Source organism: Phycodurus eques, chromosome 8, assembly GCF_024500275.1.
Source record: "Phycodurus eques isolate BA_2022a chromosome 8, UOR_Pequ_1.1, whole genome shotgun sequence".
Classification (NCBI taxonomy): Eukaryota; Metazoa; Chordata; class Actinopteri; order Syngnathiformes; family Syngnathidae; genus Phycodurus; species Phycodurus eques.
Genome location: NC_084532.1, coordinates 23,261,515 through 23,286,533, shown reverse-complemented (window position 1 = coordinate 23,286,533; position 25,019 = coordinate 23,261,515). Strand labels below are relative to the sequence as shown.

The 25,019-nt window shown below is 41.3% G+C and overlaps 2 protein-coding genes across 3 annotated transcripts in view; both read right to left on the bottom strand.

The window, feature by feature from the left end:
* Window positions 1-18,495, bottom strand: part of cpamd8 (C3 and PZP like alpha-2-macroglobulin domain containing 8) — a 65,513-nt gene extending 47,018 nt beyond the window's left edge. Inside the window, 15 exon segments of the mRNA XM_061683033.1 lie at window positions 239-402; window positions 1,484-1,682; window positions 1,799-1,927; window positions 3,611-3,781; window positions 3,878-4,105; window positions 4,927-5,035; window positions 5,139-5,223; window positions 5,324-5,437; window positions 7,050-7,104; window positions 8,768-8,785; window positions 10,596-10,648; window positions 12,017-12,182; window positions 13,343-13,365; window positions 13,702-13,853; window positions 18,213-18,495. Of these exon segments, the coding sequence (XP_061539017.1) occupies window positions 239-402; window positions 1,484-1,682; window positions 1,799-1,927; window positions 3,611-3,781; window positions 3,878-4,105; window positions 4,927-5,035; window positions 5,139-5,223; window positions 5,324-5,437; window positions 7,050-7,104; window positions 8,768-8,785; window positions 10,596-10,648; window positions 12,017-12,182; window positions 13,343-13,365; window positions 13,702-13,853; window positions 18,213-18,295 (1,749 nt within the window). The 5' untranslated portion in view covers window positions 18,296-18,495.
* A 1,521-nt stretch (window positions 18,496-20,016) lies between these two features.
* Window positions 20,017-23,748, bottom strand: sac3d1 (SAC3 domain containing 1). 2 transcript variants are annotated; one of them, XM_061683035.1, is made up of 4 exons: window positions 23,696-23,748; window positions 22,650-23,062; window positions 21,720-22,002; window positions 20,017-20,858 (listed from the first exon to the last, which is right to left on the bottom strand). In XM_061683035.1, exons 2-4 carry the CDS (start codon window positions 23,040-23,042, stop codon window positions 20,371-20,373), a joined length of 1,164 nt encoding a protein of 387 aa, XP_061539019.1. In that variant the 5' UTR covers window positions 23,043-23,062; window positions 23,696-23,748; the 3' UTR covers window positions 20,017-20,370. The 2 variants fall into 2 exon arrangements, with proteins under 2 accessions (XP_061539019.1, XP_061539018.1); XM_061683034.1 differs by having other exon boundaries at window positions 22,650-23,065; window positions 23,696-23,742.
* Window positions 23,749-25,019: the final 1,271 nt, after the last annotated feature.

Sequence of the window (25,019 nt, the reverse complement as noted above, 5' to 3'; positions counted from 1 at the left end):
TAGGACTTGAGCAATTGGTGTATTTCGATGATGTCCTGCTCGCAATGACAGGGTATAGCTAATCTTTACGCTCCAGTCACATGGGTAGATCATTGATTTGTATCTATTTTGTTTTCCACTTATGCTGCCAAAATGCATGTCCAAAATGGGCCATATGGTAGAATTTAACAAATTATTTTGCAATTGTGTATAGTCACCATAGCATGGAAGCAATGAGTTGCAATGAGTCAGTGAAAACCTTGTTCTCGAAGGCGGGTTGGATGGGGATTTGCAGACTGTCCGTGATGCCCTCGCCGTTCTCCCGCACGTAGTAGACGAGCAGACGGCTGAGTGGCGCCATGGTGTGAGTGACAGTGAAGCGCAGGTACGACACACAGCTGTCCATCTCCATTTGCAAAGAGCCTGCAACACACAAAAAGCAAACATAAAGACCTTACAAAATGAATTCAGAGATTTCTTTCAAAATACATTACTATTTGTGGTCCATTTCTACTACTACCGTGTGCAATTAGCTAGCTAGCTATGCCGACACCGTGAAAATGCATCTTCCATGCATGCCACAATTGACAGAACAGCTCGGTGTCGTTACTTAAATTCCCAAGTAAGGTGGTGATACTAGTCTGTGCCGCAGAAAGCCCTGCAACAACCCAATTGAATATATTTTCACGGCTCAAACATTGGGAATAGTAGGCATAAGAAAGTTGCTAGATGAAGTAGCATTCATTTTTCAGCGGCGTGTGGTTTCAGGCATTCAGCAGACATGCCCGCAGCGTTTCAGAGCAATGAGAACAACTTGAATTTTCACGATTTTGAAGTCGATTTTACATACTTTTTTTTTTTTTTAAATCACTTACATTTGGCAGGGTCCTTAACAACACTTCTCTGTGGTGTGTCAAATTGACAGGACATTCCTTTTCATTTTACAGGGACTTCAAGATGGAGCAAAGGTGGTGTTTTTGTATGGAATCTCACCGTGTACAGCAGTAGACCCCCTTTTATGATGAGGGAGACATTCTAGACCCACATGCAATAGGTGTAAATATGCGATATAGACACACTATATTAAAAAAGAAATGGTTTAGGTAGCTTCATCCCACCACACAAACTTCTTTTATTGTTTAGACAGTGTAAATTATATTGCCCCCAAAATTCAAAGCCTAAAATGTAAAGAAATGACTCTGTGTATTGTAGTTTCTCTGTGTTAGATACCTGCATGTGGCTTTAATAGGCGGGGCCTGTTGGGGTGGCATGTGACGTCGGCGAGTGTGATTGAGTGTCTTGCTTTAAGCTGTGGCAAACAGCAGCTCCTGCGTGCTTTATTGTTCTCCCGGCATTCAGAAGAAGTAAACGCCTGAAAGGTGCATCTGCGACTGTGGCTTTCGTTTCCCACATGCAAGGGCATTACAGTAGTGTTTTTACCCCTACAGATATCACGGGCGCGTGAACGACGAACCGTGACATAGCAGAGTAACACTTCATTTACCTGAGGCAGACATAGGCGAGTGGGTGGTGTGAATGTTTTTCTCAAAGGTGACCGTGGCCCGCTTCCTTCGGTGCAAGGCCGTGAGGTTGGCGGGCTGCTGGCCCGAGAGGATGATGTTCCCCCTCGACGCCACCTCGTAGTGCAGGGTGAAGTTACAGGGACACGTGGATTTGAGCGCCACTTCTGCCTCCTGGCCGACCTGAGATGCACATGTACGCACTACACTCAGCTACTTACTAATATGTTGATCAGCAACATGACAGGCAAATGTATTAGAAGCACCTCCCTACAGTATATGAAGGGGGCAGAACAAACCTTGAGCGGGGTGCTGGGGTTCTGGATCTGGATGTGACATCTGCTGGGAGAGTACCAACTGCTGATGGACAAGTAGCTGGGCAGATACTGATCTCCAACTGCCTTGCCTTCTATGGACGTCACCTTTGTCTACCAAACAGCAAATCAAAATATGATAAGATGATATGATGACAGATTGTGGCGCACTTTAGCGCGATTGCCTTTTCCTCTTCACGGGATGAAAAAAAAGTAGCTATCTACAGTATCTAGACTATTTCTCGATCCCCCTACTTTCTGGCTTTAAGTTTAGATGTGTTATCACACCGTACAACACTGTACTGCTACTTTCCTGACAATGTGGATTCGTTCTAGTCATTATGTTCATTCATAACTGGAAAGATGAGCGATCTTATAATCACGTTGCACGTAAGGGTTGAACCAACTAGTCAACCACTGCGCAACGACGATTATAGCTTTTTTTTTTTTTGGTACCTCTGCGGTTCAGCTGCGTGGACGATTATAGTTTAAAAATCGATTAATCGCCAATCCTGCGTTTTGGCATTAACGACACAGATACCTTGCTCAAATCAATAGACGCTTGGTCAGCGTAGCAAATTAGCACCGGTTCCTCAAGCGTGTGGACATATTTTACTAAAAATGAGCACTGTCACTTGCAAACTATGCAAGTCTCTCCTCAACTATAACAAAAGCAGCTGCTACTAAGACAACAAAGCAAATATAAGAAGGTGTTGATCAATAATCTCTTTATTATAAAAATGAATGGTTAATGTCGCCAACAACTAGTATTCGCTTAAGCCTTCGCCTCTCGACTCATCCATCCAATCACAAATCACACTCAGACACCTTCATGGACTCACTGAGAGTCTGACCTTATAAAATACTTGCAACAATCAACCTAACACAACAGCAGATTTGGTGAGAGGCCATGAAGGCATCTGAAGGTGATTGGATGAGCGAGTGTCTGAATGTGATTGGATGAACAAGTCAGGGGGTGGGGCCAGTGCAACTAAGGACCGTGGGAAAACTGACCGAGTCAGCTTGTGTTTGGAAGCGAAACAACGCAGAGAGTTGACAAATGGAAAAAATATCACCAATGTCATCGATTAATCGACGTGGACTCGACTATCATCACCTTAGCGTCAACTACAAAAACGTTTTACTCGTTCAACCACTAATTACACATGCTTGTTCTCTTGCATGACCGATTGTGACTTTCTTTGACTCTATAAATTATATCTAGTTGTTCTATTTATTTTTGTTGTGCAAGATGGTGGTTAACATGGAGGGGAAATATACCAGGCTTGAGTATAAATTAGTGCAGTCCCACAAGCCAAACGTAGCGGACCTTTGGTGTCAAGCGGGCCCAAGTACGGTTCAGACGGTCTGGTGTGAGTATGCCTTAACGCAGGGGTGTCAAACTAATTTTTGTCGCGAGCCACGTCATAGTTATGGTTCCACTCGGAGGGCAGTTCTGGCTGCAAACCCATATGATTGCCTCATATTATTACATATACACAAATTAATGGATAATTACTTTTGAAATCAGAAGCCAGTCAAAACTGTTTGTTCAACTACAGTATGAATCAATTTTATTTTAAAAGGGAGGTTGGTAATAAAAAAAATGCTTGCAATATCAACCTTTTTAAAAGTGAAGCCGATTTGCAATTTTGGTATTTTAGCAAGAAACACTAAGTCGATGCACACTCTTGCGGGCCACATAAAATGACGTGGATCCGGATCTGACACCCGGGCCACCAGTTTGACACGTGTGCCTTATAACGCAATCTGTCTCGAGAAACAAAGGCCACTGACCTCGAGCCACACATACTGTGCTGCGGTTGGGATGGAGGGGATCTCAAAGGTGGCCTGACCGTCCTTGGAGATCAATTCACTCGTGTAGACGTTGTCTTTGGGGCTCAACTCAGCCTTCACACGCACCCTCACGCCATCAGCAGGGCTCCCATCAGGGTAGGTCACCTCAATCTAAACACAGAGGTGATGAGAAAAAAGACCCGTGGCGTAAGTTCAAGTAATAATGGCCACTGTCATTGCATAAAAGATGGTCATCATCCATCTTACCTTCCCTTTGTAAGGCAGACCTGGCTTGAACTGTTTCCGTGTGTCCTTGGAGTACCTAATGTCAATAAGCTGCTTATGGACCGGCGTGGAATCGTCAAAGGTGGTTTGCCTGCTTCCGTCCGTGCTGGTGAGCGAAGCCCAGATGCTCACAGTGCCCCTGAAGTGGTCGGCCACATCTGCGGGCATCATGTCTTTGACGCAGAGGCTAAAGTTTGCGGAGCCTTTCATCTGGGAAGAGTAAAGCAGGCACACTGCTAACGTTGGTGTCCAACATAATCGCAGTGCAATGCCTGGGAACACCCATAATAGCAGTTTAATATAACTAATGGGTGATAATAATAGTTATTTTTGCATCTGGGGAAAGTCATTTAAATCCCCAAAACAATGGAATGAATTCATGTCAATTTGCTGTATGTGGCCCATGAAAGCTTGCCACAATTTTTCCTTGACTTCTGTTAATAATCAATTGCAGGGGGAGTTATGCAATATCACAGGGTGATTTCTCACGCGAAACATATTTGGTAAGTGACAGGAAGTGTTACTTCATTTCCTACAAACTATTGCACTTTCGTAAACAGAAAACAATTCAGTTGTTGATATTCTATTCTAAATGTCATTAAATCTGTTCATGTTATTTTGTACCTATACTCTAACGAATGTAAACCAAACCCGGACCTTAAAACCAAGGTACGTACAGAACTGTAATTTTTCGCCTGTAGTTACACCCCTAGCTAGTTCAGGGTTATGCGGTTTCACCGTTAGAACTCCCCTGAGGCCAATCATAACTACTGTATGATATCGCCCGTGATGAAAACAGGTTTGCTACCTCTTCTTAGGCCACACAAAAACCATTTAGGGGACATCGGTTGACCTTGGATTACATCGGCTTTCATAATCTTTCCTCTGTAATCCATTCTGGAGGTGTAATTTTCCTGAAAATATTCAAATTCCAAATTGTACAACCTCAAGGTTTTGACTATTAACAACTTGTTATTTCAAGGTTTTATCAATCAAATTTCATAACTGTCAGAGTGAACGATAAAACTGACCTCCATGTTCTTGATCACAGGCTGGCCCATCTCGTGACAGTAGTAGCCCACTCCATTCACTGTCATGTTCACGCTCAACTTCCCTGATACTGCTTTTCCGAATGTGTACCTGTCGAATACACGTTGAGGTGTTATTTACAAAATGTTGTCTTTATATTGTAGCTGACATTGTTCATACTATAGAAATTCTTCTGGTGTGTTCTGCGACTTACCGAGCCCGGACAGCGGTCTGCTCGCATGTGTTCAGGTCACGGATGTAGCGGGGCGGATCGATTGTTAATTCAAATTTGGGTATGACTGTGAGAGAAGCAGAACACTATTTAGACACTGTATTTTTTTGCAGAGTAACCACAGTGGGATAAGATTGTTATTTTTATTTTGTTTTCATGGCGCCCACCGTATTTCTGCACTTCAAATGATTTGTTGTATGTGTGACCCTGCATATCCACAAAGATAAACCACTCTCCAAACACGGGCTGGTCGGACAGAGGGAAACTCATGTTGACAATCCCTGCATGAGAAAGAATTCTGGCTTAAATAAGAGATAAGAGTTACAGTGTGCGTCGGAGACACACAGAAATGTACTTTTTCACCATATTTTGACAGTAAAGTCATCTTAATCTATTAGCCAGTGGAAATTATGATTAATAATTGCCGCCCTGCCAATCCCTGTCGCAGGTCCACAAAAGTTGGGAGGTACACTGGATGCATTTTGTGGGGGGGGGGGGGGGGGGAAACTAAAAGAAACATTTTAAAAATCGGACTGCCAGGACCGGAGTTATTACATGTACAGTGAACCCGTTTATGGTGGGGGATACCATTCAGAAACATTTTTTTAAATAGTTGTACACCTCCCACACGCTTTATGCACATTAAAACACAGAATTAAAATCATAGAAAATACAGTACTGTATATATTGAAGCGTCTGTGTTAGATAGGTGCCTTTAAGAGGCGGGGCCTGATAGAGTAACGTGTGACATCGGCAAGTCTGTACGTCAGTTTCTGGGCATGAGCTGTGGCCAACATCAGCTCTTCCATAAGTGTGCTCATTGTGTTCATGCGTTTTACCGTTTTCCTGGAGTTCAATAAACATCTGAAAAGTGACTCTCCTTTTCCACATGCGAGGGGCATTACAAATACCTGGTAAAAACCAACAAAAACGCTCGCTATAAACCGCAGATTTTTGCGATATAGTAGAGATTTTCACAATAGAACAGTAGATAAGTTCCACACAAAACAATCTGAGATCGAGCACGGGAACGCCATATTGTTCAAAAAGTTGGGAGCTACACTAAAGAGAGGACGAAGTTTGAAAGAAACCGGAGCGTCAAGTCCACTAAGTTATTGCATCTGTACATTTCTGCAAGTAGGCTGCACCTTTGAATCTCTTCAGGGTGCGATCTTCATCACATACACAGACGTTAGCTCAAGATCTGACCTTGTGGAGCTGAGTTAGTAACAAAAACAAAACAAAAACGTTCTGCAATTGAGCGTCGTACATCTGTCTAGTATACGCGGTTCCGACACAAAATCTAAAACTACGATTGTTTGCGTTTTAAAGGAAAGGCCTTGGAAAAGGCCAAAATGACCATAAAATGGCCACTCTGAAACAAAGTGACAGACTTCCAGTACCTTTTTGAACATGGGTTCTTGAGATGGTTTTTGTGAGTCTACTCATTCTAGATATAACTACCAACGTTGCTAGATGAAAGTTTGGTCAAGCACTGATCTTGCAGAGTTGCACATTTTATGCCGAGTCATCAAACGTAGCTGCTATGCTCTGCCCACACACTATGAGGGAAAACGCAAATTGTTTGCAATTTGGCGTCACCCATTTGTCTTTTATAGGTGGTTCAAATTTGGTTGCTATTGGATTCAAAAAATAATAAGAATTTAGGAGTAGTTTGTGTTTGAATGACCACTGGAAATGGCCAAAATGAGCCTAAAATGGCCGCTTTGAACCAAAATGGCAGACTATCTCAGCCTTTTCAGACATGGCTTCGCAATACTTTTTTGTGGGTGTACTCATGATGGATATGTCTACCAAATTTCATGTTGCTAATTTTAACTGACTCAGAATAACAATGACAAAAAGACAAAGAAATCTCAAGATATGGCTCACCACAGCAGATAGATTTGAGACCCTTCCACTGCACCATCCTGGATCCCCTTGGATCCTGAAAGAAACACACAGACATCATATACAGTGGATCCCCGCATACTCGCGGTTCAGCACCCGTGGATTCAACTATTCACAGATTTTTATTTTTATTTTTTTTCAGCCTCAATGTTTTGCCATATCAATCTAATTTGCCCAGGGCCTTCAAAAATCCTTCGTTTGGTATTATGTAACTTAAACTCTATTAGCAATGGGACTTTTTTTCTTAACCAATAAGATTTCAAATTCACCTGACAGTGCCAGCTAGCTTGCTGGCCCACAATAATGTCAGCAATTTTTGTCCTCTGGAAAGTTCTATTCTAATCTGCATGCATTAATACACTTCATAATCAGCATCTCTGGTGCGGATGATAAAAGATTTTGTCCAGATTTTTGTCATGTTATTAGATAAATATTGATTCTGAATGGCTCCATGATGTACAATGCATTGCATTTTTCTATAGTATTAATGGTTGATATAATGACATAGTAGTAGTGGTATTAAGAGGTGGAATAAAGCCCGGTACACACATAAAGACAATCGGCCTGGTTTTGTCCCAATTTTGCCCCTTCCCGGCACACCAAACGCCAGACAACCTTAAATCTTATAAGATTATCCTATACGATTGCCCTTAGGTCTGATGTGTGTTAAGAGTGGGTCCGAAACAGGTTCTCCTGAGTCATGACACCGAGAATGGTGACGTGGAAAAGAATGTAGCCAATCAAAGAAGCACGCAAGACTGACAAACACGGAAACGACCGTAAATGAAAACTAAAATCTCTTACCCAATGTCCTTTTATGTATAATAGTGGTTTCCTCAGACAGCAAGAAGTATTTTCCAAAGTTATTCGTTTTTTGAGAACATCGTCATTTCACAAGCCACACTCAGGGAAACATCGGCACGTATCCTTAAGTGTTTCTTCTTGTTCGCTTTTGTGGGATTACGTATGATCACGTGAGACTTCGAGATCAGCGGTACAACAGAATCTTTATGCGTGCGGTCTGCTGTGTTGAGATTCTCGGAGCACAGCACAGACATGACGACCAAAACTTTTGAATGCCCGATTTTTTTATCTTTAAGTGTGAGGTCTATAGCAGATGGAAAAATCTTTGCGTGTGTACCAGGCCTAAATTGGGTAAATCCCGACTAGAGGCCGAGTTGGGCATCCTTGAAGCTATGAGAAGGTTGTCCTCGGGGATAGACACGACAGGAACAAGTTAACAGCAAGTAAAACAACACCTAACACTTACACATTCAAAAGTGATTATAATCATCTTTGAAAAGATGGAATTCTTTGTCTTACTTGTATTAGATGGTTTTAGTGCAGTGAAGTGGCCAGCGAGTGCATGCATTTGTTGGTCAAACACAAGATAATGGCGCATCAGCTCGCTATTTGCCCTGGAGTGGAAATATATCCGGAAAGTGAGAGACCAGTTCAGCGCGTATGGGAGCGGCTAATACAGTGTGTCAATGGGGGAGGTGAAGACAAGGCTTCTATTTCATGCTGTGTTTATCCTGCTGTTCCACAGAACACGCAGCTATCTACAGTAGGTGAGCTTCCCTGTTTTTCTTGCTCTGTAATCTGCCGTTCTGTCGCCCTTGACCGGATGCGTGACCCCCCCCCACACACACACACACCCCGTCCCCAATCCCTGGGTGGTCCAATCTGACTCCACTCACCAAAATGTATGCCTCCATCTGCAAAAAGTAAGGGGGGAAAAGAAGGGCAAAGCAGACAAAGTTAGAAATGAGATCAAAACAATGGACACAAGCTTCACCTCTTATTAAGCCTGTAATACTAACTACAAACAAACTGCAGCCCACTGAGCAGTTATATCATCAAGAGTCCTGTACTATTTGTTGCAGTAATTTAGCATCCCCCCCAAAAAAAAATGTTGATTAAAATGTATTTTGTTATTTTATTTATTTAGTGATTAAATGTCTCAATCCACAGGTTCGTTTTACCTGTTACTATCAAAATGACAAATATTCTTATTCTTAAATGTAACATTACTGTAAAACACTAACATTATGCACAGTTTGAACATTAACACTGCACTTAAATACAGGAAAATATTTAAAAAAATGCACTTAAATAAAATGTATTGCACATAAAAGTTAAATACAAAATTGTACCTAAATAAAAGTTTAAAAACAAGGTACCTTTCTGGGTATCAAATGTATTGTACTAAAAGGTTAAATGGACTGGTACTTAGGCAAAGATTGTTTCGCATGCGGCGGCACGGTGGACGATTGGTTAGAGCGTCAGCCTCACAGTTCTGAGGACCCGGGTTCAATCCCCGGCCTCGCCTGTGTGGAGTTTGCATGTTCTCCCCGTGCCTGCGTGGGTTTCCTCCCACATTCCAAAAACATGCATTAATTGGAGACTCTAAATTGCCCGTAGGCATGACTGTGAGTGCGAATGGTTGTTTGTTTCTATTTGCCCTGCGATTGGCTGGCAACCAGTTCAGGGTGTACCCCGCCTCCTGCCCGATGACAGCTGGGATAGGCTCCAAGCACGCCCGCGACCCTAGTGAGGAGAAGCGGCTCAGAGGATGGATGGATGGATGGATGGATGGATGTTTCGCATGCCACGAGAGCACTGGTGTCAAACTGGTGGCCTGGCGGCCAGATCTGGCCCGCAACATCATTTTATGTGGCCCGCGAAAGTGAATCAAAATTGCTCATTGTGTTCTGGTGTAATACCATTGAGATATTTACAAGCATTTTTTTGTTACCAATCCCACATTGAAAAGAAATGTAATAGTCAAAAAGCATGTTTTTTCAGGCTTCTGATTTCAAAACTGGTTATTCATCAATGTGTTGTGTATGCTGTATGTAATTACAGTATATGAGGTAATCTAATTTACATTAGGTAATTTAACCTTTATTTAACTTTATTAAATAATTGGTAATTTAACTACGATCATAAAAAAATACACACAAAAAAGATAAGCTATTTAACAAATACACTTACCACATTTATTAATTTTATAAAAAGAATTGTTTCATGAATCACAGTTAAATTAATTACAGGTAATTAAAAATGAGGATTGTTTTTTATTTTATTATTAAAACAAAGATATTTATACACACACACACGCATACATATATGAAAGTTTTTTTCAAATCAAGTGTGGCCCTTGAGCACAAAAGGTTTGCCCACCCCTGGTGTAACAGTTTGACTTTTTACCAGGAGCTCCAAACAAACATCAACAAACACAGTTGCGCAGTATATTTGCCTCGAACATTCCAGGAGAAACAACCCAAGCTGGGCTTCTGTAAATAGGTACTGTACATGCCTCGGCACTGGGGCAAACCCAGGTCACTGCGTTTAATCCCGACCAATTAACGGTGGGAAAGCAAATGTCACACCCACAAGTAAACAAGTAAAGAGTCCCTTTAAAAAAAAAAAAAAAAAAAATTTAAAAAAAGAATAATAAAAAAGAATAATACATGTTTAAGTCGGGGTCAAATGGTGAAGAAATTAAGTGAAAATTAATGTTACCTTGTCATTAACAGGCCTCAAGTCAGGCGTGACTGTGTAGACTGTGATGAGCACTGAGGACACAGAAACACAACATCGTAAATATGTACGCTATATCCCTGTTTGGATAAGCAATTTGTCATATTTTTACAATGGAGCCTCTAATTCCGGGATGCTGTTCTGTTCTATAGTCAATGACACTTTTTTTATTAACTGGCAGATGGGGCAGGTCATTTGTAGATGAGGTAAAATAAATGAATAAATTAGTTAAACATTTGTACGTAAAATAGTTCATTGTAATAACAAAAATCATCATTCTCACTTTTTTCTTTTATATATAATGAATTCAATAAGTTATTTCACCAAGTATTTTCTCAAACAAAACATTGTTTAATGTATTTGTAAAACACAAAATGCATACATTTACATACATCCATACATATATTTAATAAATATTTTGCTAGGATTTTTTATTTTATTATCTACCACAAATTAAAAAAAAATATTTAAAGAGATAAATTAATAAAAATACGACTAAAATAAAGATATTCACCAATTTAAAAAAAATCTAAATTACAAATATATACAGTAGGGGTTGAACTATAGATTTTTGTAGTGGATGCTAAAGTGAGTTGAAGTCGATTAATCGATGACGTCAATGATATATTTTCAGTTGAGTGCAGCGGCCCGATACCTTTTTGCGCCATCTCACACATTTTGACAGAGTGGCATAGAAACAAATATAACAAATGATTAAAAATACAACCCACAATCCACCAACCGGTTTTCTCTTTAACGAACTAGCCAGGCTCAATAAAAATTAAGCATTTCTCTGTTTCTATTTCACTCGTGCTTTTATTGTATTGGAGGATAGACTTGCTACCAGTCTAATTTTGGGTCGAATATTTCCATACGCTTGTAGCATAGTACTGCTCTATGCCGTACTGCGACAAGTGTTACAACACACTGGTGTTGGAAAGACACGCAAGTGGTTGCCCGCACAATAGTGCACATATTTAAAGACGGCGCTTCACTTCGCACCGCTGCCCTCATTCCTCGCCGCCAGTCCCGTGATACCGCTGCTATGCATATTTTATTAGTAACGTCGACTCATCAATTAATTGGTTCAACCCCTTATATATAGCATATAACAAATATTACAGGACTCTTAATAATGTAAATACTCGGTGGTCCAGATTAAAGAACGTAGCGGCTGACCATACTTCGCCAACCCCTGTTCCACAGTATTTAATTTGTTACATTCCACTCGTGCCAATTACCAAATACCTCCTAGTTTAGTTCAACTTGACTGCATATTTTTAATACACGCATAGTGATTGATTTCTATTCAAGAGGCCTTTTTAAAAAAATAAATAAATAAATAAAAAGACCTTGCGTGTGTATTATGTGATGAACTAGCAGGCGCACTATCAGAGGGGAACCTTTGTGTTTGGGCTTGTAGACGGGCTTGTCGGTCTGGATGAAAACAGCTGTGCCCTTGCTCTCCACCGTGACTGTGGTGTGGTTGTGGAAGATGTAGCCCCCCTCTGTGAGGTGACGGTTCCCCCACAGCTTCAGGTGGGCCTGGCCTCTCAGCCCAGAGGGAACCTGGTGCCGCAACACACAACACAACACAACACAGGATTATCAAAGGCAAATTAGGTCAATGGGGGAAGAATTGAAGTTTTTGTGTGAATTCATACTTTCACACGTTATTCTGTGACAAAAAAAATCTTCATATTATCCCCATTTCTTTCGGTCATATAGCTTCTACATTTCTCAACCGGTTCAAACCATTCCAACTTTAAAATATTCAGCTCATTTAGTCCATCCTGGGTACAGTTTTTCACATTCCAAAACTCCCATTTTTTTCATTATTGCACAATTACCATGAGAAGATGCCAAACATTTCACATATTTACCTCTCAAAATACCAGCTATTCACAATAAAATTCCCAAATTACAAAATTGTACATATTGACCTCCTACCACATTTCTCAACCGATTTATACCATTCAACATCAAACTGTTCAGTTCATTCAAGACTTTTACAGAGATATTTATCACATTCCCAAAGTTCTCACTTTTCCTCAAGATGTCCTGTATTCCTACTCCGTCGACATTTCTTAACCGATTTAAACCTTTCCAATTTTGAAATATTCAGCTCATTCAGGACATCCTGGGTAAACTTTTTTTTTAAATTCCCCAAATTCCACCATTTTTCATGAAACATTCCTATCATCTTATTGACCTCCTCTATCCACATTTCTCATCTGATTTTCACCATTCCAACTTTGAAAGGTTCATCTTATTCAGGACATACAGTTTACGGAACTATTCATCAGATTCCCAAAAATTTCACAATTCCCAAATGATGAGATATTTTACATTTTGATCTCCTCCTTAAATGTTTCTCAACCAATTCAAACCATTCCAACTTCAAGTCTAACATTCAACAATTAAATTAATTCCAAAGCAATGAAGTTCAGTGTCAGGTCTTCAGCATTCACATGCGATTTCTATAGAAATTGCAGTCTTTAGTTTTAGGTTGCGATGGTGACACAATCTACATTACGCTCTTCTTGATCGTCACAGTTGGAGTTTGCAGTGCTGTAGAACTATGTCAGGGACATGTGCTCCTTTTTTTGTGCAGTAGGCAAATCATTAGAAAACACCTCTCAGTATGATACAGTACAGTTCCACACCACTGCAAACCACAATAATAAATTACTCACACACAGCTTTAAACACACACTTGGTGGACTCACCTTCAGCTTGATGGTGCCTTTATCTAAAACACACAAAATAGGGGGAAACACATCAAAACCATTACATTTCACTGCAGATAAAGGCAAAAGTTTGTTCCCGTTCAAACTACATTCCTTTTCTGATATTTCTCTAATATGAAAGTGAATAATGCATGTATTTAAGGATGAAATAGACTTTCTGGGCATGCAAGAACAATGTATTTAGCATATAAAGCAAAGAAAGGAAAAACTAAACCAAAAAATTAAACCTACAATTCAAATTCAATCAAAATATGTTAAGCATGCCAAAAAAGTGCTATAATATTCTATATACTGCAAGATGACGGTGGGATGATAGTGAGGAGAGGATGGGTTCTCACCAAGCACGGAGCCGTGGCTGTGGGCCACTGCCTGCCCCTTCACGGACAACTGGACCTGCACACGAGTCTCCGCTTTGGCATTGAAGATGGTCACGCTGATGCTCTCCTCGACGCCCGCTCGGAACACCGACGGAGCGGCCACCAAGTAGCCCCTTGGAGGAGAGAACAGTGGGCAGGACGTAGGGCAGACATGGAAGTAAGTGAGAGATACCGTCAAGGTTGGTTGAGGCAGTCATTTCCAATGTGCCGCGAGTGATCATCTGGTGTGCCACAGGAAATTAGCCATTTTTATTTAACTGATTCACTGCCAGCCTTCCAAGTTAACATTTGACTTCTAAAGCCGTCAATGGCAGTGAATGTTTTTTAATTGGTCCAAAGAAATGTTTATTTACTTCAACTTCTTTTGTAATGTAAAATATACGCCTTGGCTTAAAAAAAGGTTGGGAAACAATCTGCCATAGATAGATGCACACTGTGCACCCTATACTCACAATAATAATAAAAATAGGCGCATTAACACCTTTGGACGCAGCTCTTAGCTACAATCTGCTCCTGTCACATCACATATGTTAAATGTTTCACACAAGGCCAACACACACAGAAAAAAAAAAAACAATCAGTCACTTGATAAACTTTCATAAGAGATAAGTGAGTCGGACTATTGGCAGTCAGACGCAAGCACAAAGATGAGAGCGGTTCAGGCCTCTGTGACTTAAGCGCTCGTGGCTGGCAACATAATTGCAAGCACGCCCACTTCGCTGAAAATCATACAGGAAGTATACCTCCACATTTCCCTTTCCTCCTGACTCGTACGCCCATATGCGCTCTCTTACACAACCAGCATACATTCCACACCAGATCAGCTTCAGATGTAACCGTTAGCGGGCACTTCCCGCTACCTGCTGCCCAATCAGCTTCGCATGCTCTGGCCAGTGGTGGGAAGTAATGCAAGTACAAATACTTCATTAGTGTACTTAAGTAGATGTTTCAGTACTTTACTTACCGGTAATTATTTTTCTGACAATTTGTTTTACTTTTCCTCTCCACTTCTGAAAACAGATGTCAGCACTTTCTACTCACTTTGCAAGAATATGCTAGTTACCTTTTTCAACATCCGCAAATGACGGCGCGACGTAAAAAAGAGAGGGGTAAGGTCAACCAGGGTTCAGCTCTTGATCGACTGATTGTGATCTTGTGGTTTTATAAGCCGGGAAAAAAACAGGGACGGCGAGAAATTTGGAGAAGCGCGATATTCCCAATCCATGGCCCTGTTTAGGAGAATTGGTCGACGTTTTCGCCTCCAAGAATGATTCGTGGCCAATAAATTGTGTCATCCTAAAACTCACCAGCTTAGGGCGTTCAAAAACGATCCACCTAATCTGAAAAAACACACATGTAAGGTGTATTTTGTTTAGTTATTATTAGCTAATTTGTGTGTAGAAAAGTTGTTTTTGTTGTTGTGCCAAGTTATCAAAATGGGTATTGTAAATAACTGACAGTAAAAATTCATTTGGACTTTTTGCTTTTGTCCCTAAGCACGTTTCAGAGTCTGTACTGTTTTTTTTTTTATATTTACTTAAGTAAAGGAGTGGAATCAGTACTTTTACACGAGTACAGTGTGTACATACCATCTCTAGCTCTGTCCTTATTCTTTTGGGTGGTCCAGCAGCCCCCGACACAACCTTGAAGTCTGTTTGGAACAAGGTAACGACTAAGATTCCACGCGCTCGTTGTGACATTTAATTGAAGGAAGGGGGCCCGTCAGTGGGGTCACAGTGCAAAGGCCAAGCTTTGATGCTCAAAAACAGGCTGGAAAAAAACAAGACTAATTAAAGTATTTGGATGAAAGACTGACTGCCATCTGGCATAGAGTGGGGGCTGCAGTGGCCATTAGGACTCACGCCACCATATCCAGCAGATGGCGCTGTGATTAAAAAAGACCTGATACCTTTCATTACAGAGTAGGGATTTAATCGTATCGCATCGGAGTAGCTGTATATATGATTAACTGGCAACTTGTCCAAGGTGTACCCCACTTTCTTTTTCTTTCCTATCCAACTATTCTTAACCTCTTACTTCACTACCAGGAATTCGCCTGCTATTTAACACACACGGACATACAACAAAAACAGCGTTTAATTATTCATCTTGTGTTGTTTCGCCGTTTGAGTCGTAATGGAACCTTCGTTCCACCCATCCCATACTCCAAATGATATAATGTTTTTGATAGATGTCAGAACCAGGAAATAGCCTGCTAACGAGCAGAGAACCTTTTCATCGTTTCAATCACACTGGAACTGTTGCCCCATCACACAGTGCAAATGGTAGTCTGCGTATCTTCAGCTGACTAAGAATCGAACACTAATACGACACTATACTTTTTAAATTTTGCTTTTGTTTTTAGAGGAATTGAGTCACCATGGAGGTGTGCCACACCCCACCCCACAATCAAAATGGCACAGTCCCGCCATCTTACTTCACCCATCGTATAATCCACGTAGTACTTTTTTGTCCGTGTTTACGTATGTTGTGTGTTAATGACAGATTTCCTTTTGTCCTTGTCACGTTTTGGCCTTGTTCGTCATCTACTGGCTAACTCATTTTAAAGCTCTCTGATCGCAGAAACAACAAACACAAATGCTGCACGTTTGTCCAAAGTTCAATGCCAAGCAGTGCACGTCAGCTAGCGACAATGGATAAATATTAAATTTAATTCATTTGAAATTGGTTATATTCTTTTCTTGAAACTGGTCATGAATATTCAGGTTGAAATGTTCATAAAATAGATATTTCCATAGCAATTAGGACTGCACATGGTAGTTTTGTTTAATTGGGCGAGTCCTTGCAAAAATGTCTTCCCTTTAAGGGATCCCTGGACCCAAAAACTTTTCAGAACCCCGGCTCAACTGTAAGTAGCATGTGCAGTTCTTCATCTTTCAATTTAGCCCTTCCAAATCTATTCCCTAAATCCGATAAATCCACTGGCTGCTTCCCCCGCCCACCTACTGAAGCTCACTGAAATTAGGAGTGAGCACACCCTGTTGCATGCCTGAGAGAAGGATCAGGTGGTTGGCATTACAGCACTGCAGCATTACAGCCAGAGGCAAGTGCAGTTCCTGAGAGCTTGAGAGTGCGAGTCATGAGAAAATCCTCTGGAGGGTTGGGGGGGGGGGGGGGGGGGGGGGGGGGAACAAAGACCCAGAAGTGGACTCGTTTGATCTACAATGGGCGGAAATAAAGCAACCCTCAGATGAGCCCCCCTGGATCAGGTACTTATATATGGAGTCACGTGGTCTTCTCGCTGGAAACAGTTTCGCTTCAGATTCATTTTGTCCCAAACTTGAGAAGACTTATAGTCTGATATGCATTTACTCTCGTCATGCCACACTCAAGAATAACATCTCAAGGTCACTCTTCCATCCTTCCAGCAAGTGAGACTGTGCTGGAAAAAAATTACATTATTCAGTCATAAGGAGGCAGCACAGTACACTTGTGATTAGCACTTCTGCCTTACATTTGAGAGGTTCTGGGTTTGAATCTCGGCTCAGTTTGTGTAGGTTTTCTTGTGGTTCTCCGGCTTCCTCACACATTTAAAAAAAAGCTTCGCTGAAAACTCGAAATTGTCCAGAGGCTTGATAGTAAGTGTGAGTGCTTAAATGCCGACCTGTCAATGGGTGTACCCCACTCCTCTCACCCAAAGTCAGCTCAGATAGGCTTAAATTCTTAAATATAAGAAAAATACATTCTTGAATGAGCGGGCATAAACTGTCAATAAGTGTTTTCGGGGTTGGTTTCCTCCCTAAAACAGGGGGGAAAAAGGAAAAAAAAAATAGAAAAATCATCCATAGGGTGAATGAATCCACAACTTCCAAACCACGAGTATGCAGGGGTTCACTGTAGCTTTTGTATAACAAATCTGTATATAATTGACACTCCTTATAATTGCCATGAAAAAAATGGCAAAAAAGTGAAAATAAGTGTGGGAATTGGGTAAAAAAAAATAATAATAATAATTTTAATTTAGAAACGCACAAATAAGATGGAACTTGTGTAAAATAAAACAACGCGAATAAGTGGATGTTCCACAAATAAGAGGGGATAGGTTCGAAAAAAATATGTACATGCAATGGACCTGCCATGTCCAGGTTGTATCCCGCTTCTTTCGCCAAAAGCCAGCTGACAGCTATCACTAGCGACCTTCACGAGGGCAAGCGTTACAATGTAAGAATTAATGGAAGGCATTGCATTGGTGTCACTTTACATGCGATTGACTGGCAACCGGTCCAGGGTGGATCCCACTTCTTTCGCCAAATCAGCTGGGATACATTTCAATCAAGACCCTGATGAGGACAACCTCTGCAGAAAATGGATGGGTGGTATTGCATCCAGCATCTGAATATGCCCCCTCAAACACATGCAAACCATTATTACAAGGGGTTTTTGTTGTTGTTTGTTTGCTTGTTTGTTTGTTTGCTTGGCATCTGGAGAGAATAAAGATGTACAGCACTCACCCCTTGTCCTGTGCAGCAGTCGTGCTCACTTTGCACATGAATAAAGTCCACCCCAGGAGGCTCAAAGCTGTCAAACGCAACATTTTAGGCGCGAGGAGGGCTTCGGATGTGGTCCCCCACTCCTATCCACACACACACACACACACACACACACACACGCACACACACACCCACACAACTTGAATGAATGCGATCAGCGATGCTTTTTTTTTTGTTTTTTTTTTTCTCTTTCTTTCTTCTTAGAACCCCTTCAGTCTCTTCATTGCTCTCGACGGCTCGGTTGCAAAGATCATCAGCCTTGCCCTTCGCCCATGTGCCTTCTCCATCGCTTCTTCACCCGCCCGGGTTCCTTTCGCTCAGGTTTCAGCATTACAAAATCGGCGAGCGGGCTCCCACTTCGCCGCACAACAACTAAAATGTCAACAAAAGAATGTAAAAGAAATTTAAAAAATGCAGAACAGCAAAAAAAATAAAAATAAAAATAAAAAATAAAAAAAAAAGTATAATGGAGAAAGAGAAGTCCGTTTAATCATAAACTCAGCGAGGAGCTCCTCTTTGCTTCACTGCTCGGGACTGACTGAAGCCTGCAAGGCAATGGACGTCGCACACACGTACACGTACACGCACACGCACGTGCACGCGCGCACACACACCCCACTGCAACTTGAATCTTCAACAGTTTTATCCAACACGTGTCTCTGAGAGTGGATTGAGTGGATTTTGCTGTGCAAAGAAACGAAACGACAGTTGCTCGAGGAGGCAAACAGCGTCTAAAATAAATTCCTTTTTACACGGAAAAGCAGGTAAATGCTGAAAAAAGTGGTCAAGTAGTAGTTTCCTTGTTGGTTAGCAGAGGGAGGCGTGGTAGTTCTATGCTGCCACCGTGCGCAGAGAAGGGGGCAGTGCAGTTTTATCAAAGCAAATTGGTTTGTTTAAAAATAAACATTTTAAATATATATTTTACACCAGGGATTTTCAGACATTTGACTTACAAGGGAGAATTTTTTTCCAAGGACCCCTCATAATCCTACAGTCAATTCCATAAAACTACCAGGTTTTTCATCCTGAATATTCATGACCTGTTTAATAGAAAGAATTGTAACCAAATTCAACTTAATTAAAGTACAGAAAGATGCCTGGTGGAGTCAATTGCACTGAAGATTGCCAGACATGATGCCTATTTATATTTTGCAAAAGCAGAGATTTATCCACAAGTTGGAAACTTATGATCCGAGGTGTGGCACACTTTGAAAATCACTGTGCTAGGCCATTTCAGAGCTTTTAATTGGCTGATGACTTGGTTGATTATGCTTGTTTTATTGATACACCAGTCCCTTTATGTAGCTATGCATTTTTTAAGTGGTACAACATAATTTATTGAGAATTATTTATTATTTTTGACTGCCAGGATAGGTCTCACAAAGCCCCAGTTTGAAAACCGCTGTTATACACACATTGACACAAAGTATTATTAAATTAAAAAGAAATATCTAAAATAGAAAATGTTGTTTTCCCAACAAATGCCACATTTGCTCTTGTAATATTTTCCTGAGGAGAAAATACACTAATATTATGGCTTTTTTCTGGAAAAGACGAAAAAAAAAAAAAAATCATAATACTTTTTTCATTTCAATTTTCTCATGAAATTATTATTCCCCCAACATTACAACTATTTTTGTAGATTTCTTTCAAGATTAAAGTCAATTATTTGAGAAAAAAGTTGCAATATTACAAGTACAGTTGTATTTTTTAGAGCAAAATCATATATTTTTTAAATAGGAGACGAAAGACAAGATATGGCAAGGAAAAAGTAGTTTTAATTTTTTTTTAAGACCAAAAGGGCTTATGAGAATGTTGTTGTTTTTTAGAACGATTGAATGTTACAAGACTTTATCCAGTCCATTTTGCTGACTTGCTACCACTTTCAAAAACAGTTGATTTCTGCAACTTTTATTTCAACTCAAAACTTAAATCCTAAAACATACATCCTAAAAAGAGCATTTTAATGTTCACGTTCTTTACAATTACCTCCAGTATTAAAATTAAGAAAAGAATGCTCAGCCATGCTGCCATAGAAGTGTAAATTGAACAATATGTTCATTATTGTGGCGGCAGTTTATAACAAGCTCAAGCTTGACAACAAGTATCATGATTCTTATTATTTAAATTGAGCCTTCTGCCGAACGCAGCCATGAAGGATGCTGCCTATGGTGAAGTCTTTGTGCTTCTCTGTCACAATGTTGTGATAAAGAGAGCAGCACAGTTTGCCTTGTTCCGGCTCAGCGAAGGAGGCCTTGGAGAACACCACTTGCCCGTCCGTGTTGACCTCCACGGCACACGCCTGACACAGCGTGCTCGTCAGACTCTTCTCCAAGGCTAGGAGCTTAGACAGCGCCTCCAGCGGGAAGCGACTGTTCCGGCTGTTGTAGCCGTGGCTGTACACAAGCAGCAGGTCCTTACGGCTCGATGTCACGTGGCGGTGCAGAGCGCAGGCCTGCAGGAAGCTCAGGCGGCGGGCGCAGCGTAGCAGACGTACCGGGTTCCGCTCCAGGAAGGACCGGTTGATGGAGACGGCGAGCGTGACGGCGGGGGCGTGGCGAAGCGGAGCCGGAAGCTCCATAATGTGCTGTATGGCGCGAGGGGAACCTTGGGGCGATTGAGTATAAGAGCTATTAGACTCTTGCATCCAGTTTCTATACTGCTTGTTCTTAATTGGGTTTTGGGGTTTTTTTTTTGGGGGGGGGGGGCAAACCAGGAAATGCTAATGGCTGTTTTATCCCACTGGGGTATAAAAAAAAAATGGTTGTTTTTTTTCTCCAATACAATTATAATAATCCGCAGTCCGACCCGGTCCCTTTCCCCCACGAATAGTGTGGGTCCACTGTATTCCCTGAAATTTATAGCAACTGTTAATATCCAAAAAGTCAAACATCAGTGAGCTTTCAGGCCATAATTTGAACGAACGGAATGACTCCGCAAGAATACACGACTTGGCGCACAATACATGTACACCTGTATAGTCATTGCTACGTCCTCGGGGCAAGTTCAGTAAAACGTGAATTCCCCCTAAATTATCGGCGTGATCTATTTAGTTTCTGTGCACCAAGCAGCTGTGTGTATCCTTGGCCACTTGCAGGGACATTACATTAAGTTCTAACCAGCAATGGTATAGGCTATATTAAGATGCCTTTGTGTTAAGTTTTCGGACAAAAGGCATATTGAGCAACAGGAGAAAAATCCAATACATCCAAAAATGTAATTAACATCTTCAGAAAACATGTTGCAAATCATGAAATACAACCATGTATTTGAGTAACTGACTCGAGCTGGTATTTTATTGTGTATCTACAAGAATGTTGGTCGATGGGGCGGCTATGATTGAGCACGATGAACTCTGACAAGTGAACACAGAAGCGCATGAACTTATTCATTAAACACATACACATATTGTCAAGGTGTGCCTAATGAAGTGTCCAAAAATGTCAACGGCAAAAGTAAGACACCCACCTAAGTTACAGAGCAATCCGAGAGCCTGGAACTCCTCCTGATTGGGATGTGGCCCCGTTGCATGCGCGTAGCAGTCCAGTAGCCAGCTCAGGTTCTCCTGGAGGTGCGTGTCATTGATGCGGGGGTCGAAAAGTCGCAGGGGCTCGCTGCAGAGTCGGTACGAGGCGTACACGAGGAAGCGCACCGTCCGCTCCAAAATGGCCACGCAGTCCGCCCCGTGCGCCCTCTGGATGATCATGTCCTGCTTCACACTGCGCAGGCGATCAAAAACAAAGCTATAAACCTGCAACACATAAACAAAAGTTGTTTAGTGAGTGTTTAGAATAGGTTCAAGTAGGTCTGGATGATAAGGTCTTATAATAAATTCCCCAAATCTGACTACTAATTATTTTTTTCACAAAAATATGACTTAGGTTTTGTTTTGTTTTTCCCAGAAAAAAAAAATAAATTTCTGATTTTTTTTCCCCCACAAATATTAAATTTCAGATTTTTTCCACAAAAATTCAATTTCCAATTTTTAATACATTTATTTTCCCACTTCACTAACAGGAAAACAAAATGGCAAATAGCCTTTCACCGGGCACCTTTCTTGTCAAGTGAAAAGGTTTCTGCTCATTTTGTTTGCTTCTTAGTGGGAAGTAAAGGAGCTGGTCACTTTTTTTGTTTGTTTAAAGTAGTCACTTGAGGGTTTGGAAGAGTTGCCAAATATAGCAACCAAATACTAAGTTGCAATACTGACTTTGTAAAATTACCTCCTCTCTGTTTACAACCATGTTGCTAGTGTAGGCAGTGCACGTCAGCACACACACTATGAATTACGCAAGCAGTAAGCCACACACACACAAAAAAAGTTTTTAAAAAATGAGAATAACGCTAATCAATAAAATCGACTAATCACATTGATCAAACACCGTCAAAAAAGCTACTAACCTCAGTCCAAGGATGCAGATGAGGAGATGCAGTGACCTCATCAATGAGGTAACACACAGTTTTCAGCAACACTGCAGGGTGACGCAAGTCGGCGGAGTTGGCAGAGTCTTTCCCAGCCGCCGGTCTAGAATACTCCTTGACGGCACGCAGCGGGTCAGCCCGGGGTCTGCGGTCTTTCTCCGTACCCGCCAACATCTCGAAACGATGCAGGCGATTCTGGGACTCTCGATTGCGCAGCTCCCCAGCGGGACACATGGTCTGGCATACGCCCCTCGGTACGGCATCCTCATCACGCTGCCCAGACCTGACATCTTCCTTCATTTCTCTTGCGTGGGATTTACCGCGACCTCGCCAACGTCCCTGGTTCCTCCATCTTCTCTCCTCCTTGTACATCCTTCCTCAGGGAGGTGGAGCTGCTTGGGGGAAGCATAATGACACTTGTGAGAACATAAAGATTACATCCATCCTTTTTCTATAGTTCTTGTCCTCATTAGGGCGGCGAGTGAGCTGGAGTCTAGACAAACAACCGTTCACACCCCTAAAAAATGTCTTCAATGATGCTAAAAAAAAAAAAAGTCAGAACAGGCAGATTTCACACAGAAGTTCCAGAGCCAGCTGGGATTCAGAAGTCAGAATCTCTCCACTACATGCTAAGCACTAGTCCACCAATACATTTGTTTACTAAATCATTTTCAGCGTCATAGGCATCATTTAACTCAAGTGCGTTTACGTGCTTCCGTCATCATCTTTTTTTCTTTTTTAAACTAGCTACGTGTAAATAAAATAATTTCATTCTGGTTGAATATTTACATCTTGCTATTAAGAAGCAGTCGTTTTTCCTGAGCTTTTATTTCACGAGCTGTTATTATCGCCTGTGGGGGGGGGGGGGGGGGGGAAACAAGCTAGTAAGCGACTAAATTCATGTCAAAATGACAGTTCCGCTTCGTCACTGTATATCGCCAAGTAAAATATTAACACATGTATATTCACACAGCATTTAAATAAAAAAAACGCCATTTGTGAAGCCAAATATAGGACAGACTCACTTGGTACAAGGACCCCCGCACTTCATTGGCACTTGTGTACGAACACTTCTTCTACACTTTCAAATGGCGTGAAGCAAACATTTTAACGCACACACCGCCACCTATCGGACTAATCTGTCTTCTCACTATTTTCACCGTCTGTCAGGGCTCTCCTGAGTGTGAGTTACTTTTCACACGTGTTGCGATTAAGAATAATAAATAGTTTTTTCAAAATGTGAAAATATTCAATTGTGAAAAAATGCAAAAGCTATTTGTTTTACAAAATGTGGGGAAAGACATCTAAATCTAAAAAAAATATTAAATTAAAATAGTGTAAACGTTGAAACATTTTCGGTGTTCTACAGAAACGCCACTAGGTAGCGCTATCGCTATGAAAACACTGTCACGTGTGTCAGGCGGCTCAAACTCACGTGAGTACTGTAGCTTTACTTTATCCAGTGCTTCCTTTTTCACATTTGAGCAGAGGTGGGTAGTAACTCTTTACATTTACGCCGTTATATTTACTCAAGTATTAAGTAGTAGTAAGTAATATCCGTTATTGCTTGCACGATCTGTTTTTAGACTTCATCATCGACTTCCGCATAGGGCGCCGTTGCGGCCAATCCAATACATCACTAGTGTCATATGACTCCAATTCACCAATCAGACGGCAGTCACACGACCGGACACAAACCCTTAGTGGGCCAATCAAATCATTTTGGGAAAGAGCAACAGCAGTGCCAGTGCTAACTTTACAGACTCTGCAATACAACAACTTTGCAGCTTTGTCATGTAGCGTAGTCATAAATTATGACTGCCCAAACGTGGACATTTCAGACCACTTCTAACTTGAGAAAACACCTTGTGGTAAATTGCAGATGTTTCTCTCTGTGTGTGTGTGTGTGTGTGTGTGTGTGTGTGTCTGTGTGGCCAAAAAGGTTTCTGAGTGTGATTGTGACAGGATGAGTGAGTCAGGGGTGGGGCCATTGGAAGGAAGATGAGCTTGAACGTGTCTGGTTGTCTGCGTGATGAAGGGTTGAGCGAAACATTAGTTGGAGGTTTTTTTGGGGGGCAAATTTAATCCTTCACTTTCACAGTGAAGAGGTTTTCATCATACAAGCTACAGATTATTCTGGTTTTTTTTCTCTGTTACAGGAGGCCATTTGGAAAATTTGCTAATTTGCTTTTCAGATGGACGTTCATAGGACTTGTGCTTTTGTTATATTCGAGGATAGTGGATGATCCAGAAGAGTATTGGGAGAATATCACCCGTCCACATAGTTTGCAAGTGAGCGTGCTAACAGTCTCATATTTAGTCAAATATTTCCACATGCTTGAGGTACTG

Excerpts from the sequence above, each read along its gene's own strand:
- sac3d1 (XM_061683035.1), bottom strand. The coding sequence starts at position 23,042 with ATGTACAAGGAGGAGAGAAGATGGAGGAACCAGGGACGTTGGCGAGGT. Across the intron at positions 22,003-22,649 it reads ATCTGCATCCTTGGACTGAG|GTTTATAGCTTTGTTTTTGA; the intron begins GTTAGTAGCTTT and ends TATGTGTTGCAG. Across the intron at positions 20,859-21,719 it reads CGGATTGCTCTGTAACTTAG|GTTCCCCTCGCGCCATACAG; the intron begins GTGGGTGTCTTA and ends AATCGCCCCAAG.